General features: G+C 38.9%; 1 protein-coding gene across 1 annotated transcript; it reads left to right on the forward strand.

Moving 5' to 3' along the window:
- Nucleotides 1–1,535: 1,535 nt before the first annotated feature.
- Nucleotides 1,536–3,768, forward strand: LOC106297733 (peroxisomal isocitrate dehydrogenase [NADP]). The gene is made up of 10 exons (XM_013733917.1): nt 1,536–1,539; nt 1,596–1,697; nt 2,032–2,123; nt 2,209–2,312; nt 2,400–2,468; nt 2,539–2,654; nt 2,823–2,857; nt 2,956–3,098; nt 3,328–3,450; nt 3,526–3,768. Exons 1-10 carry the CDS (start codon nt 1,536–1,538, stop codon nt 3,617–3,619), a joined length of 882 nt encoding a protein of 293 aa, XP_013589371.1. The 3' UTR covers nt 3,620–3,768.
- Nucleotides 3,769–13,046: the final 9,278 nt, after the last annotated feature.

Here is a 13,046-nt window from a genome sequence, read left to right on the forward strand (position 1 = left end):
TCAGTATTGTGAGTAGGTTCATGGTTCAGCCACGAAAGGAGCACTGGATCACTGTGAAGAGGATTTTCCGGTACCTTAAGGGTACATCTGATATTGGTCTTGTCTATGGAGACAAGGATCCGAGACTGGTTACTGGATATTCTGATTCGGATTATGCAGGAGATGTGGACAGCAGGAGATCTATGACTGGTTACGTATTTACTTTGGGTGGTTCTTTTGTGAGCTGGAAGGCGACTTTACAGTCGACAGTGACTTTGTCTACAACTGAGGCAGAGTATATGGCATTGACAGAAGCTGCTAAGGAGGCAATATGGTTGAGAGGATTGGTCAGTGATCTTGGTCTTCATCATGATCAGGCTACTGTGTTTTGTGATAGCTTAAGTGCTATCTGCTTAGCCAAGGATCATTGTTGAATAATGTATTGAATCTGTTGGGCCTTAGTCTTTTGAGGCCCACTAGTGCTAGGGTTTTCCGGGACACAACTATATATATTTTGTGCCTCCTCTAAACCTAGTTAGCAGCCGTAGAGAAACTAGATCTGATCTTCCTGTAGACAGATCTCTGTAATTCCTCCATCAATAAAATAACTCTTTGCCCGTGCACGTAGTCGTTAAGGGTAAACCATGTTAAATCTTTGTGTCTTTCTTTATTGTTTATCCATCTGTTAATCTCTATCTTCTCACATCCGTCACAACAGCAATGTTTTAATATTTGAAAGGAAATATAAATTGTTGAATTTGGCAAATTAAAACAAATCAAAGAGGAAAACCATTTACAAAAATGGTTATATAATAGCCACAATATAGAAAGTGGCTTTAACGTGGCTAACCAATACCACGTGAATAAAAAACAAAACCGTGGCTTTTTAAGGCCACAAATACATAGTGGAAATACCGTGGCAAACACAGCCACTTTAAATTAGTGGTATAACTGTGGCTTTTATAGCTACTAAAAGTAGCAACGCTAAAGAAGTGATTACCGTGGCTATTAAAGCAACGAAAAGAAGCGTGGGAAAAGCGTGGCTACTAGCCACGATAAGCCACGTTTTTATTCCAGCCACGAGGCTGTAGCCACCGTAATTTTCCTTTCCAAAACCGTGGCTCTTTTTTCCCTAGCCACAAATTTCTCATCTATAGCCACGAAGTTGTAGTGGCTATGCGGTAGTTTTTTACTAGTGAAAGTAAAATTCATTTATAACTTTTATTGTTATTTTAATATTTTATATTATTTATTAAAATTATATCTAAAATCACATATATAGTGTAAAATACATATTTCGATATATAAATTAATACCAAATATTCTAACTAAATAAATGCAGAGTTGTATTAGTATTTCCTTTGTTTTATTGATTTGGATTTAGTTTTACATATATTCTTATTATGTTTATTTGATGATGTGGATTGTTTTATATTTTATTTTGGAAGTTGTTTTGATAAGAAAAAAATCTTATTGATTTTAGAATATAATGACTAAATTAGCTGTTTTTGATCCTTCCAACCCTGTTATTGATTCCTTATTCCATCCAGTTTTGTATGCGTTAGCCATTTGATTTGATGTGCTTGGAACAAATTCCTCCTCTTTCCTTTCTTCAGGATGGACTAAACCAATCTGTATTGGAAGGCATGCTTTTGGAGATCAGTATAGAGCTACTGATATCATTGTTAATGAACCAGGAAAACTGAAACTGATTTTCGGTAAATCTCCTTCTCCTCCTGTTACTTTATATTGTCACTGAAAGCACGAAAACTTGCCTTTATAATTAATTAGAGGTAAAACTGAGCACTAGTTTCATTCCCTACCCAACGGGCACTGCTACCTTATTTACCACACTCTGTTAGATAAGCTATATGTGGAGCGAAAAAGCACACTTAATTCTTCAGTACAGTCGATTAGCAACTAACAGACTTTCATCATTTGAAGTTTGGGAACATCGTTTACGAGTTTACTTACATGTGAAGAAGGTTGATAGGCCTTTTTATTGCTTTTTCTTTTTAATCACTTTTACATAGTCATATCTTATGTTTGTAGAGCCAAGTGGATCTTCACGTAAGACCGAATTTGAAGTCTTCAATTTCACTGGTGCTGGAGGTGTTGCTTTGGCCTTGTATAACACCGATGAGGTCGATATTATTGAAAGAGTGCCTGATGCTTTTTTTTATCCTCGCCAGTTGATATGATGGTGTTTTTTTTTAAGTTGCTGAACAGTCTATCCGTTCATTTGCTGAGTCATCGATGTACACAGCTTACCAGAAAAAATGGCCGCTGTACCTCTCCACAAAAAACACCATCCTCAAAACATATGACGGAAGGTGTGCATTAGCTGGCCTCTCTATGCTTCGTTATATTTGGTATCTAGTCATGCTGCCCTGACGTTACGTTTTTTGAATTGTTTCAAGATTCAAGGATATATTCCAAGAAGTTTATGAAACTAAATGGAGATCTAAGTTTGAAGCTGCTGGGATATGGTGAGATGTGCATGTTATTAGCTTCATTCTCTTCCAGCAAAACATTGTTCACAAAGTTAATGGATTTCAGGAATGAGCATCGTCTGATAGATGATATGGTTGCTTATGCTATGAAAAGTGAGGGGGGTTATGTTTGGGCATGCAAGAACTACGATGGAGATTTGCAGATCGATTTCTTAGCCCAAGGTTATCATTCATTCAACTTGAGATCTTTCTAGGGACTAAAACCTCAATCCTTGTACTTTTTTCTAAGAAAATGCACTGTTGGTCTTGGATCATGGTTTTTTTAACATGTGATTAGAATGGGGACAAACTCCAGTCTTATTTAAACAAAGTTTATGCTGTCCTCTGCAGGATATGGATCTCTGGGACTGATGACGTCGGTGTTGGTATGAAATGATACAGGCCTCGGCCAAGATTTGGTCTTTGTCTTGTTAACATGTTTCCCATGAATCTTCCTAAATGAATATTTGGGGGAAAATTGTAGGTTTGTCCTGATGGAAAGACCATTGAAGCAGAGGCAGCTCATGGCACAGTAACACGCCACTACAGAGTTCACCAAAAAGGTGGTGAAACAAGCACAAACAGCATAGCCTCTATTTTTGCTTGGTCCAGAGGCCTTGCCCACAGGTAGCGGCGGATTTTGCTGTTTGTTTTAAATATTTTCACCCTAGGGAATGTTTGTTGCTATTCCGGGAAAAAAATAGGGAGGGACTGAAAATAATTTAATTATTTAGTAGTCTATCATGGATTGTGGTGTGGAAAGGTTTTTCATTAATTGTGGCAATTATAGTGGATCGATAGGTTTTTCTAGGTTGATTAAATTGTAAAAAGATGGTTTGATATGGGATTTTACCAGGGCAAAGCTGGACAGCAATGCGTCGTTGTTGAACTTTACTGAGAAACTAGAAGCGGCTTGTATGGGAACGGTGGAGTCTGGAAAAATGACCAAGGATCTCGAGCTGTTGATCCACGGATCCAAGTAAGACTTAAACCACCAAAAGAATGAGTTAAAAGTATAAACATTGGGTAGCTAAGTAAATGTGTGTTTGGACTGGGTTCAGAGGGATGATTATGTGAATACAGAAGAGTTCATTGATGCTGTGGCATGGGAGTTAAGAAAAAGACTGTTAGGCAGCTCCAGGTTGTGAGGAGAAGATTTGAAAAGCAAAAAACCTTTGCAGTTTCCATCGAGTAATATTCATCATAATGTGTAGAAAATAAAGGCAAATGTGTTGTATGTTTGGGCGTAAAAAGGATGGGTAATAATAATTAACCGCCGAACTCAAAAGCTCCTCGTTCTCTGTTGTAATGGCTGCTACTATTTACTTTTCATTAGCTTGAACCTATCTCTCCCAGTCTCTCGCTCTCTCAAAATGAAGGCGGAGAGTAACGCCTTATCTGGTGATGTTCAGGTACAGAGAATGAATATCTCATGGGGGAGAAAAGCATGGTGTGGTGTACATCTCGTAAGGGAGAAAAGCACATTTGGTATAGGAGTTTCCAAGTGAGGAACGTGGTTGCAATGTGGTTGCTGAACCAGAAAAGTGTTGTGCTTGATCGGCACACAAAGCTAAAAGGGGGAGATTGAAGATGTAAGATGTTAGCCTTGAAGTAATCGCTGACGTAGTTGCTGAAGCAGACGTCGTGGTGAGTCGTGAAGACCATGTGGAGTCAAGGTGCTGAGCTGGAGTCGTGTAGACTTGGAGAGCAAGAGAGTATCTTGGAGATATGGAAAAAAGAATAAACTTAAGGAGCAAGTTTATGACTTAAAGAAAGATGAATAAGTGCATTCCCAAAAAAGAAAAGTTGCACTTATTGTTATGGAAGATGTCCTCCATACATGTTGCCTTGGAGACTAGGGTTTCGGCAACATGGAGAATAACTATAAGATAGCTATGGGGTCGTCTGTATAGAGACAGAGACACAGAGGCTGATCTTATAGAGAAAGAGAGAAGCTTTTGGAAGTGTTCTGGGTCGTGCTGAAGCAGTGGGTGAAGTACTTGACGGTAGAGAGACATAAGCGGGTAGCTTAGGAATCTTTCAGTAGCGTGTGTTAGGGTGATAACACTAGACGTGTAAAAGCTAAATTAACCAGATCTTGTAATAGATTGTTTAAGGAGGTTCTAATAAAGTATTGGTGTTTGCTTGTGTATTTTGTCTCTTGATTTACCTTCTGTGTTACTCATTTGTGGTGTCATCTTGCACTAACATTATCTTTGTTTGTTTTTGTGGCTACTAACAATTCATCTAAAGGTGTTGGAGAAATGAAAATGCGTCTTAATAGCAAACGAAGAATAAGCAGAGATGATTTTGATAACAGCTCCCGTTTTCACCTTCTCCCCCCGCCATTCCGATCATTCTTCTTCTCCTCCTCTTCGCCATGAATCAACCATTCATCGGAGCAAAGTTTCTCGTTTCCTAAGCATATCCGCGGAGGGCTTTTGGAAGCGTCTCTCCGATGAGATTAGGCTGACGTATCAGAGTGCGGCGACGTCTTCTTTGCTAGATTCCAATGGCTCAGTCCAGTCTCGACAGAACAAAAAAGCTTTTGGAGTTCGAGGAGCTCACTCTTCAGACACCAACAAATGGAACCGCATTAGTTCACAACTTAATTGCAGATATATATATGACAAGGATCATCTACTGGTCAGTTCACTTTTGACTGTTTCTGGTTTCAAGCATGTGGACTGCTAGATGCTAAATAAGGTATAAATGGCATTTTAACAGATAATTGGTCCTAGTGGGAGTAATAAAAACTTCTCTCGTAAGAGCAATGGCTGGTCTTTGGAGGTCAGGGGAAGGAAGAATCACGTTCTACCTCAATCCTCAAGATGGTTTTGCACAGGAGATGCAACTATGCTCTATAAACTTCAGTATGTACAGCATTTATCGAAAAAATTAATTTTTTCATAGGGGGAGAGTGGTTAACCCACATATTTTGAGACAAAAAAATATGACAATTTTATTTTAATGCATTGTTGCATCTTGCACAGACATTGGATGATGGTCAAAGAAGTTTGAAATCTTTGTTGTCCGTTTGTCTAGAGAATTGATATTTTATCGTAGTTATCCACTGATTTGTGCAGTATATGAAGTTTTATTAAACTAGTTGTTAAAAAATTAGAATCGATGTCCATGTACTATGAAGAAAACTTTAGCATACATTATTATAAATGTAGGATGTGGTAGAAATTTCTAAACAACACTAATTATAAATTTCAGTATATAGAATATAAACTTTTTTATAACCCAAAGATTTTGAAATTTTTTTATGACAATCTCGTTTTAATCTCGTTTTAATCTCGTTTTAAGCGCTTATCATCATCATCATCAACAACTATAATCAAACTTTCTGTTCCAAGTTTTCTTTGGAGGGGGTTTCACTGAATTTTCAACCTGCGAGGAGAAACACATGTGTATATCAAACATCAGTCTTTAAGACCTTAAAACTGTCCTATTCTGTCCTTGAATATAAACATCTCTTCAACTTTAGTACCTGCTTAGTCCCATTGGCATTGATCCCAAGTGAAGTTTTCTTAAGCAGGCCACTAGACTCAGAAGCCACCACATCATCAAATGTGCCAATTACTTCACAAACATCCAACTCTGAAACAATCATCACTTGTCCCTTCACAAGAAACCCACCATCATTCTCATGAAGTTTGAAAAGCGGAAGCATTGCTGGAACCCCAAGTTGTCGACTTTCCATCAAAGTAGTGCTCTGTTTCTGTAACAAATCTCATACAAATAGTTAACGTAATATTGAATAGAACAATGCGTAAACAACAAGAAAGGTTCAAGGCTGATCCCAAAACAAACAAACCACACACTTGACCAAGATAGAACTAGAACATTGCGTGAACAACAAGAAAATTTCAAGGCTGGTCCCAAAACAAACATTACACACACGTCATCAAAACAGAACAAGAACAATGAGTGAACAACATGGAATGTTCAAGTCTGATCCTAAACGAGCACTACACAAAACGAAATAAAACGAGAACAATGCGTGAACAACAAGAAAAGTTCAAGGCTGATCCCTAAACAAACATTACCCAAACTTGATATAAACAGAGTTCCAATTTAAACAAGCTTAAGATAGTACAAGACTCACAAAACATGAACTTTCCTTTGTCTAAGGTGAGTAAGTAGTAGGATAAAATGGATTACATAGAGTGTTACATTAAAAAAATATTTAGTTTGTGCAAGTAACTGACACATAGTAGTTCAAGATGATATCAACTAGTGAGAAGAAATAGGTAAACATCACCTTTCACCACGGAGAGTTTTGGAGAAAGTTGATTAACTACAGTAAGTTTCAGTTTCACATATTTTTTCCATCCACAAGGCAGTGTTTCAAAAATCAGCAACGTCCAGATAGAGAGACAAGTAGTCACCATTGTTTCCTTTGGGAAATGCAACAAGACGCCTGCAGTAAAACACAACAAGCATAATCACTATAACTATAGATTATATCACCAAGAACTACATACAACGAGTACGTCAACTTTCATACCATTTGCAGTCGCTGATCAAAACTGGAACAGAATATGATATCACTCAAATTATCGTAAGGAAAGATTTATATTCTCTCAAATAAGAGATCGAGTTGTAGTACTTAGGGTTCGAATCTACAGGGAGCTAGGGAACACAATAGATCTAATAGTTATATGATTAAGCTAGGCTAATAGATTATAAAGCAGTAAATATAGTAAATTGCAGGGGCGAACAAGGTAGTTGTTCTTATGGGACTAAGAGTTGTTTGATGGAAGGATGGTTGGTAGATCTAGGGTTTCTATTCAGGAAATCAGGATTATAATGATATAGAGACTAATTGTTGTATGCAAGATATTAAAGAGCTCAACACTTATAAGAACAAATCCATCAGCATTTGCTGTCTAGATTCGTATATTGACTAGATTTAATGATCTCAACAATCGGTTGTCGATCAATTAGAAAGTGTCGATCGATGATTCTAGAGGACTATCGATCGATACACCTTTCACGTCGTCGATCGATTATTCTATTGCAATATCGATCGACACGCTTCTAGCAAGCTTTGCGCGCGGGTTGATAAAGTACTCACTAGGGCTCCTAGATCAGTAATCACTTGTTTCTAGCAATCTTAGTTCAATGAGGATCTATTCAGGAAAAAGACCAAGCTATCACTTGTGCCTAATGATTCTAAATCATGGTTCTAGTTCGCGACTCTAGAACACAAGCAGTAAGAACATCCTATTGATGAATATCAAAACCTAGCAATTCTATATTTGGGGCTAATCCTTCATAACCTATTTGAACCATAAACCTAACAGGTGGATCTACTCAATCATGAAGTTTGTCACAGAAATCATAGATAAATAGATGTAAAACTGCAATAGAATCGATATAAAAACCAAAGGAGTTCTAGGAGGACTCCAAAGAGTACCTCCCTTCTCTGCTAACCTAAGAGAAAACAATAGATAGAAAGCTTAGTCGTCAACAATGGCTTAGAAAATACATAAATAGGGTTTTAGGTCATCCAAGGGTATTCTAGTAATTTGTGGTTATTTCTGGGCTTCAGTCGGTCATAAAATATGCTCAGCCCGCATTATGGCATCACCGTCGATCGACACCAAGGCTGTGTCATCAATCGACTGTCCTTCATCTCTTCGACAGCTTTCTCTCACGAGGTAGACTGACCACTCTTCAGTAAAATGAGCATAACTTCTGCTACAGGATGCATATTAACCTCAAACCGGTGGAATTGGAAATCAAACTCAAAGCTATATATTCTGTTAAAATATGGACTCAATCTAACGTTGGAAAGATCTCCATCCATAGCTAAATATCTGACACGTCTGTGTAGTTCTGCACTCAAAAGGCTCCAAAAGACACCAAAATCACCACTTTCCTCCAAATCGTCCATGAACCTGTAAACACTCAAAATAGATTCTATATCACAGTAATTAGTTATTAAAACACTTATAAACCATGACTAAAAGTGGGTAACATCGATGGCTTATCAACTCCCCCAGACTTACCATTTTGCTTGTCCTCATGCAAAACATACATGCAATCTCTCTGAAAGAGGTTTGAAAACAGCAAAAACTCGCAAATTTAAAACTCAGAATCATCACCTTAGGAATTCCTAATCTCAGAAGCACATTATACCATATCCTAGTCTAGCAACCAAATTCACATAGTCAACAACTTAGCAAATCATGTCTGACAATCCCCTCTACCAACCTCATTTCTTGCATAAATAAAAGTGTAGGCTTTACCTTGGGAGTAACGATCACAAGATGCAAGGATGCTCAAACAAGTATATAGACCTGCAGGTAAATGGGAGTTCATTTCCTCTCTCTCTACTATTTTCTCTTTTTGCAACCAAATCTTGTTCACTTCTTTTTGACATATATCCTATGATTCTTTGTGAATAAAGCTTTAATGGTTGTAGCCACCAATTTTACCTATAGAATTCTTATGAATCAAGCCTTAATGGTTGTAGCCACCAAGTCATGTTCGAATTCTTTTCCTAAATTTTCATCTATAATTATATATATATATTTTACTATTATTATTTTTTTTCTTTTTATTTTTTTTTATAATCTAAATTTCAAAATATAGAGAGAGAGGGTGACATAACTATACAAGGCTTTACCTTCCAGACTTTTTTGAAGAATCCGATCTCATGTATACCAAACCCCAAGATAAGCAAAGTTGAGCTCAGTTAGGTTGAAGGTCAGCTTTGGTTCCTTCAAACATTCTCATCAAGTGTAACATAGTTGACAGGTTGATCCACTTTAGTATCTTTAGTGCTATATGCAACTAGTAAGTCTAGAACGGTGTGGTTAGATAGCAAGCAAAATCAATAAGTTCATTGTCCCCTTCTTAACTCAATAAAAACTTTTTTTTTTTAAACATTTTAATAAAACTCATGAAATAAACTAATATCAGTAAACCTCCTCCCATACTTAAACTACACTGTCCCAGTGTAAATTCAGTCGGAGTTATGGTGATAACATAAACATAAGTACACAATGTAGCAAGTAAGAACGATAACCTGCTCGATGATGTCAGTGTCGATCGACACAATGAAGTGATAATCGATCCTTGTTGCTGAAGTGCTGTCGATTGATGTCGACATGGTCTCATCGGTCGATGGCTAGAGAAATCATTTGACACAATGAAGACACAATCGATCCTTGTTACTGAAGTGATGTCAATCGATGTCGAGTTGGTCTCATCGGTCGATGTGCTGAGCAATCGTCTACTCGGATCTGTTTCTTTTTGTTTTTTATATATCTAACTAAAACACAATATTAGTTGAACCTCCCCCAGACTTAAACAACACTATCTCCAGTGTTATACAGTCTAAGATCAGTGGAAAAATAAATCATAAGGACAATATTTAAACAAGGAAAAACGGTATATATGACTTTGATGTGACAGTCAACCAACATCGTTAAGTGGCGATCAATACTCTTGAAGCTCTGTTGATCGACACATTTAAGTGGCAATCTATCGATGCTAGTGATGCTCTGTCGATCGATGATGCGCAACCATCGTCGATCCTCGTGCAAATTCGTCTTCCTCAGATCTTTTTTTTTGCCTGCAATAAATAAAAACTTTAATCAGTAACAATTTAAACTAACTGAAAGAAATTATCTAATAGTGGGTTGTCTCCCACTCAGCGCTTACTTTCAGTCATAAGTTTGACTTTTGGAGATCTGATTTAGTACGGATGAGAATGAGAACTCGCTTCAAAACAAGTCTCAATGTCTACTCTCTGAAGCTTTATCATTCTTGTGTAAAAGCCTCCTCCATAGACTCTTCTCCTTTGTCTATCATCTCAGCAATAAGGAGCGCTCGAAGCTTTGCAAATGATTGTGAGAAGCATATGTTGCGCACTCTGGATTTCCTGACACCATCTGAGAAACGAGGAATCAATGATAACTGAGAACCTCCCTTGGTCCTTTTCATCTTCTTCCAATTTCTCATCTTCTTTCCCCCAGACTTGTCTTATCGCGTGGTGGTTTCTCCATCAAAAAGATTTCCACACACTTTGAACTCCTTATGCTCTGATACGCGTCCAGTGTCGATCGATGGAGAAGTGGTAGCGTTGATCGATGCCGGCTTGTTGATGTCGTTCGATATTGCATATGTGGGACATGTATCGATTTCACTTCTAAATATTAACCCTCTCTGAGAGGCTTATGCATGTATATGATCATCAAATACCCCACTGTGGGAACCTAGATGCATACTTCTATCTGGTGGGTTAGGAGATTCAGCTTCAAATACAGCGCATGGAACCACAAACTTCACATGGTCATGTATCCTCTTCACTCTTTTTTGAAACCCACCAGCTTCTTATGTGCATATAAGTGGTCTCAGATGTTTGGAGTCAGCATTGTGTGAGGTCTCAGACCCACCCATGCACTCATTTCTCAACTAGTTCCAGCTCAACTATGTATCTTGGTAGCTCGTCCAACAATGAGTGTCGATCGCTATCGTCAGGTGGGTGTCGATCGATGTCGGGTGGATTCTGTCAATCGATGTCGTAGGGTGGATGTCGATCGATGATGTAGGGTGGATATCGATCGATTTCATCATGTTGGCGTCGATCGATGCTAGCCTCTGGCGAAGTCTCCAGATCTCCTCTCGAAATATGATGATCGTCATCAAGCTTCTTCTCCGAATTTTGATCTCTAAGAAGTCTTCCATAGTGACTTCTCTACTCAAATCCAAGTCTTCAAGCTTTTCTCCATCCTCCAACCCCAAGAACTCTTCTAGCTCCAAGAAATCTTTCATGGTGATTTATTTTTCTACATCTGGGGAAGGAGAACAACTTGATACATCAGTGCTCTTATGGGTCGAGTCTGCAATGTCCTGAGGACAACAACTCGATCTTTCAGGGATTTCGAGTGGAATCGATTGATGACAAAAGTTTGTGTCGATTGCTTTTGAGGTGATGTCGATCATTTCTGAGTTCGTACCATCGATCGACGTTGAGGTCATTCTGTTGGTCGACGTTGAGGTCGTACCGTCGATCGACGTTGAGGTCGTGTCATTGGTCGATGTTGAGTTCGTACCGTCGATTGACGCTGAGGTCGTGTCATTGGTCGACGTTGAGGTCGTACCGTCGATCGATGTTGAGGTCGAATCTCTAGTGCTGACTTCGTCTACTTTGCTTGGCTCTCTAGATCCATGATGTTCATCACCCTCTGCCATAATGTAGTCAACCAGTTGTCTTGGAATCAGATCTTCCTTCTTTATATGCCAAATTTTGACCAGCCTATCCCATTTATCGTTTTTCTCCTTTTCTCGAGTTGCTTCCGCCTCATCAAGAAATTTGTAAAGGAAAGCTCTTTCAATGTCCTCCCAGCTAGTTAGAGATCCTGGATGTAGTTGACTGAACCAGCTAAATGCATCCCCAAAGATAGAATAGGGAAAGATCTTGCAGAGCATGTGGTATTAAGACACTTCATTCTGCTCACTCCTTAACACGAGATCCTCAAGCTCTGCGATGTGGTTTATGGGATCGTGGTGAGGACGACCCTGGAAGGAGTCTTGACCTACCCAATCATACAATTCTCGGCTCAGATCAAAGTCATTCATCTCAGCAACATCAATCACATCAGGGATCACACCACCCAGAGCATTAATCAATTGTCATACGCTGTTGCGAGTGCGACCTTCTTCGTCTTTTAACATCCCATTCTCATCGACCTTAAGAACGAGCACTTTGATCTTCTCTGTCTCCCAGCAAGTGCTGTCGTTTTTCACCGGATGAATAGTGTCAAGATAAACAGTGCCCAGACGAACAGCGTCAGGATGAACATTACCGCGGTGAACAGTGTCGATCGATGCGTGATGAACAATGTCGATCAAAGTCAGAAGAATAGTGTAGATCGACGTTGGACGAACAATTTCGATCGACGTTGGACGAAAAATTTCGATCGACTTCGGATGAACAGTGTCGATCGACGGAGGGTAGAAAGTGTCGAGGTGAACAATACCGTGATGAACAGTGATGGGATGAACAGTGCTGGGATGAACAGTGCTGGGATGAACAGTACTGGAGTGAACAGTGTCAGAATGAACAGTATCGATGAATAGTGTTGTCCGACACCGGATGAATAGTGTCGTTCGATGCTTGGTTCACGCTGTCGATCGTTACTGCTTGGAGGGTGTCGATCGATACTTCTCTCGTAGACTTACGGATCGTGCATAAACCAGCAGGCTCCTTCTTTGAAGGACATAGAAATCCTCTTTTCATTGTTGTTCCTGGTACTGCGATGTATGTACCTGAAACAGAAGAAAAAAAAATTATGATTTTTTTTTAGAACAATAGTAAAACCTAGACTAAATCTAACTAGACAAGATCTAATGGCGATCAAAGCTCCCCAGCTAGGGCTGGGCAAAAAAACCGAATCCGAAGAACCGAACCGACCCGATCCAAAAATGTAGCACCGAAGCCGAACTGAAATTGATTAAATATCCGAATGGGTTTAAAATTTTGGTTTCTAAAGAACCGAATCCGAACCCGACCCGTACCGAAGTATTTCAGGTACCCAAATGTATCCGAAA

This window comes from Brassica oleracea, chromosome C6 (assembly GCF_000695525.1).
Source record: "Brassica oleracea var. oleracea cultivar TO1000 chromosome C6, BOL, whole genome shotgun sequence".
Taxonomy (NCBI): Eukaryota; Viridiplantae; Streptophyta; class Magnoliopsida; order Brassicales; family Brassicaceae; genus Brassica; species Brassica oleracea.

Excerpts from the sequence above, each read along its gene's own strand:
- LOC106297733 (XM_013733917.1), top strand. Across the intron at positions 2,469-2,538 it reads TTTGAAGCTGCTGGGATATG|GAATGAGCATCGTCTGATAG; the intron begins GTGAGATGTGCA and ends AATGGATTTCAG. Across the intron at positions 3,099-3,327 it reads TCCAGAGGCCTTGCCCACAG|GGCAAAGCTGGACAGCAATG; the intron begins GTAGCGGCGGAT and ends GGATTTTACCAG.